Source organism: Quercus robur, chromosome 5 (genome assembly GCF_932294415.1).
Source record: "Quercus robur chromosome 5, dhQueRobu3.1, whole genome shotgun sequence".
NCBI classification, from domain to species: domain Eukaryota; kingdom Viridiplantae; phylum Streptophyta; class Magnoliopsida; order Fagales; family Fagaceae; genus Quercus; species Quercus robur.
The window spans coordinates 20,693,438-20,698,113 of record NC_065538.1 but is presented as its reverse complement, the minus strand read 5'-3'; the positions used below and the strand labels follow the sequence as shown (position 1 = coordinate 20,698,113).

Below are 4,676 nucleotides of genomic sequence, written 5' to 3'. Positions count from 1 at the left end.
GGATAGAGCCATGCAGAGTGAAATTTTTTTCTTGAGATGGAAAATGAAAACTGTCAAATCCACACAAAGTTTTAAATAAGTGATTTTTATAATGACCAAGATGGACTATCCATTCACTTATAATTTGCTCAATTTTTAGAGTTGCACTTTTAATCGAGCATCCATGATTGTTAGCAGATATTGTATGTCTCCACGTTCTCTTCTTTTTGTTTTTGGATATAGTTAATGTATGAATAAAATCTTTATAGTTGGATTTCTCTTATAAGAAAAAGAATTACTGCATGCAGAGTTGAAGCTAGGGATGGAATCCTTATGTTATGTGTATTATGATTTGGATTAGGGACGGAGTTAGGACTTAGAATTAGGGGCAGTTTTGTTGCTGGCAATATATGGTGGTTTTAGCCTTTTAATTTGCTGTTTAGCTACTTAGGGTTTTATTTTAGCGTGAACTGTTGGATAATGACAAAATTATTTTGTTTAAAATTTTTTAAAAAGTTGGGCCATTTGTTTTGGATAAATTTGGTTGATTTTGCTTAACTTTTTTATTATTATATTTTAGCTATTGGCAATTTTTGTTGATCAGCTAATTTTTTTGGACTTGTATATTTTGTTATAGATTTTAGATTTATTATTATTTTTATAGCCTTTAAAATGAGGAAAATGCTAGAGTTACAAACATTTTTATAAATTGCTGATATGGTTAGTAGTTATTGTTATGTAAAAAAGTAATGTAAGCGATAGATTCAAATGAAAACTAATAAGAATTTGCTAGCTCAACAGTTTGAAAAAAATTATTGTAGAAAAATTTGTGATTGTAGCATTATTCTGAAAATAATTAAAGATTATGGGGGGGGAGATGTAATTTTTATAGAATAAAATTACTAAGATTAATACTTTTTTTTATAACACTAAAATTAATACCTCTCTCTCTCTCTCTCTCTCTCTCTCTCTCTCTCTCTCTCTCTATATATATATATATATATATATACACTATTATTTTCTTTGAAAATATTGGAGGAGAGCATTGCCCTCCATTGTCTAAGAGTTACTCCGTCCCTGATCTAGATTGACAGTCATGTTTCTCTTGCTATTAATTGGTAGTGTCACACTGTCCTTACGTGATTATTTTACATGGTTTAACATCACCTAAAGAACATGCTAGAATTTTTAGGCCAAGTATAATTTGTTCTATTCAAACCTAGTGTGGACACCGCCACATGACGCCCCTTGGGAAGGTGTTAAGACATATGTGAATCATGTTAGGAACATATGTCAATTTAGAATTGGCTAATCCTTTGACAAAACGCACTTTAATTGTAATTGGGTAGATCTAGGATGTGTTTAATACTACAAGGAACAAGAGTTCAAGTCCAAGTGTTAAAGCCATGCAAATTTGTCCAAGAATCAAGTGAGGAAGTACTAAATTTTAAAACTCGACAGTTAGCTCGACAGATAGCATCTATCAAGGTTTAAAAGGCAGCTTTTGCCTGATACTCAACAACTGCTCGATAGATACCCTATCTATCGAGATTTAAGAAAATCAGATTTTCAGTTCTGATTTCACTCTAATACGTGTATACATGTTTAGGCTTTCTTTTCTCACAACTCTAAACATATATAAGGATTATTTTAAGAGCCGTCACAATGGATGCAAGTGAGTGCAAGTGAGTGCAACTTGATGCAAAAGTTTTTCACAAGCATATTGTGATCGGAGACAATTGGCCTTAATTCATCTTTCTCTTCAAAAAGCTGCTGCGTTTGTATGCCGATAGAGTTTTTTAACCAAGGAGTTTTGTGATCTTCATCGTGTAGATAAACTGAAGAACTTTACAACCAACATTCTTCTCAAGTTGGTGGTTAGTCACGTACTTTGATTCGTACATCGATTGATTAGTCATGTACTGGGAGCCGTGCATTGAAAATGAGAGATTGTCACTACATAACAAGTCTAATTGGGTATTGGGGTAAGAGATCAACTGTAGGTTAGTATAAGGTACTGAGATTCCTTTACTTGTAACCGCTTGTTGTGATAATAGTAGATTCTAGGGAGTGGTGACCTTAAAATCACTCGGTAGAGTTTTTGCCTTGGAGGTTTTCCCTATTCGCAAACAAATTACCGTGTCAACTTTATTTTTCGTTGCATATTAACTTAGTTGGTGATTTGTTTATGCTACCATGCGTATTTCATGCAAATTGAATTAATTAATTAACTTGGCTAATTAATTGATTAATTCATCACAATGGGTCAATACATTCTTGGCCTATCAGAAGGGTATTTTTTTAAAAAAAAAACATGAAGATATCATTTTTGTTTTGATGTGCATGAATAAGGACTTAAGATGATGTGATCATTTGGCTATATAGCTACTTTAGCATTCTTCATAATAACAATTACGTAAATGTCAGATGGCATGCAAGCCTCTGGGTGAGGAAACTATAGAGAAAACATCAATGTCAATACTTGAAAAACTTTCAAAGCATTCATGGCATGCAAAGGCATTGTTAACACTCACGACTTTTACTGTGGACTATGGGGATTTTTGGTTCCTTGCTTTTCTTTACCCATCAGACAAAAGAAGTGACAGAGCCAGAAATTTAAGTCAGGTGGGGAAGGATTAAAAGACAAGATTGAAACTAAAAATTTAATCTAAAAAAATTAATCAATATTAATAACAAAATAAATGAACAACCATATGCAAATGTAATTGTTATACAGAATCTAACATAACATGTAAACTTTAATTTATTTTTTCACACATAGCTTAATTTACTCAATTGCCTTCGACGGTTTTTCATACTTTGAAATCGCTGCTTGGTTTCTTCACACTCAATAGTCTTGAATATATCTTTTTCAATATATGTGACTAAGCAATCATTCATCCACTGATCTTTTATTTGATTGTGTAATTGATTTTTAATTATGTTCATTGTTGAAAAAGCTCTTTCAATACTAGCTGTTGCAACTGATAAGATCAATGCCAAGGTCACCAATGAGTAAACCAATGGATATGAAACACCCTCTTTCATTTCTACCATCTTTTCAGCAATCTGTCCAATTCCCTTAAGTGCTAAAAACTCTTTACTTGACCGCAGGTCTTGGATGTATGTCTTAAGTTAGTTATCCAAGAAAGAAACTTGAACTGTTGAAAAATCACTTGGATAAAACTGAGCAAGCTGAATCAATTTATCCTTGTTGAATGCAGAAAATAAGTTATCTGGGTTCAAACACGCAACACAAAGTAATAATTCATAATTTTCAAAACAACTATGTGAATTTTGCATATCTATAACAGTATAAAAAAGCTCCACTTGATAATGATGTGAATTTTTCATGTTTTGAGCTTTTTGTCATGGCCAAGGTTGATATAAATCATCCATATCAGGGACATCAATATTATTTTTTGCACAAAATGCAAAAACCTCCTCTAGCAAAGAGTTCCACCCATCATCTCTCATGACTTGTAAACGTTGCTTTGAAATATCAACCAACTTCAGAGCATTCATAATATCTTGATCTTTTTGTTGTAATGCCTGTGACAATTCATTACTTATGCTAAGCACACCTTTCATCAAATGTAAACTAAACACGAATTCAAATGTTTGGAGTAAACCAATTAAGATATTTGCTTCTGCCCTTTGATCAGAATCTAAACCATCTTCTATAATAGTTTCAATCACATCAATTACAAAAGAAAACATGTGAATAAGATTAACAAGTGCACCATAATGAGAACTCCAACGTGTATCTCCAGGTCTTTTTAGACTCATTTCTAGTTTCAAGCCACGACCAGTTGAAATTTCATTATTTTTTAGTGCTTCTATAACTTTAGCACTACGTTTTTCATGAAGAATATCATGACGTTTGCATGATGTTCCAACAATATTGAATACCTTTGCAACCAAGTTAAAAAAGGTTGCAATCTGGATGTGATTTTTTGCTACTGCAACTAATGTTAGTTGAAGCTGATGTGCAAAGCAATGGACATAATAGGCAGACAGATTATCTTTCAAAATAAGAGTTTTTAGTCCATTTAACTCACCTTGCATGTTGCTTGCCCCGTTGTAGCCTTGTCCCCGCAATCTACTAATGCTTAAGCTATGTTTATTAAATATTTCCTTAATTGCAATCTTTAGTGTCACTGCTGCTGTATTATTAACATGTGTAATGCCTAAAAAGTGCTCATTCACATGTCTAAATTTGTCTACACAACGCAAAGCAATTGCCAATTGTTCTTTAGTAGACATATCACGTGATTCATTGACTATAATAGCAAATAATGAGTCTCCAATATCTTAATAATAGCATTTATTGTCTCAATGGCCGCAGCATTTGCTATTTCTTTTTGGATATCAAGAGAGGTCATTTGATGATTTTCAAGAGCATTTTCGAGGATTGCCTAATTAATTTCTTCATTGTGCTTTGCAAGAAACCATAATAATTCAAGAAAATTTCCTTGATTATTGGAGTCTTTAGATTCATCATGGCCATGAAATGCTAATCCTTGCCGTTGTAGAAAACAAATACAATCCAGTGATGCATTCAAACGAGTTCGACATTCCCTTTTCTCAATATCTGATTGGTTGTTTATGTAAGGTTGAATTTATTCAACCATCTAATTGGCTTTATTCCGTGCCAAATTTGCTTGTAACTCAGCATTTAGTAACCCTGTATTTAG

The 4,676-nt window shown here is 32.7% G+C and overlaps 1 protein-coding gene across 1 annotated transcript; it reads right to left on the bottom strand.

Annotated features, from left to right (window-relative positions):
- Positions 1-3,348: 3,348 nt before the first annotated feature.
- Positions 3,349-4,245, bottom strand: LOC126727962 (uncharacterized). The gene has a single exon (XM_050433857.1). It carries the CDS (start codon positions 4,243-4,245, stop codon positions 3,349-3,351), a length of 897 nt encoding a protein of 298 aa, XP_050289814.1.
- Between the last annotated feature and the right edge of the window lie 431 nt (positions 4,246-4,676).

What these genes read in the sequence shown, in the direction of transcription:
- LOC126727962 (XM_050433857.1), bottom strand. Translation starts at nt 4,245, where the DNA reads ATGTCTACTAAAGAACAATTGGCAATTGCTTTGCGTTGTGTAGACAAA.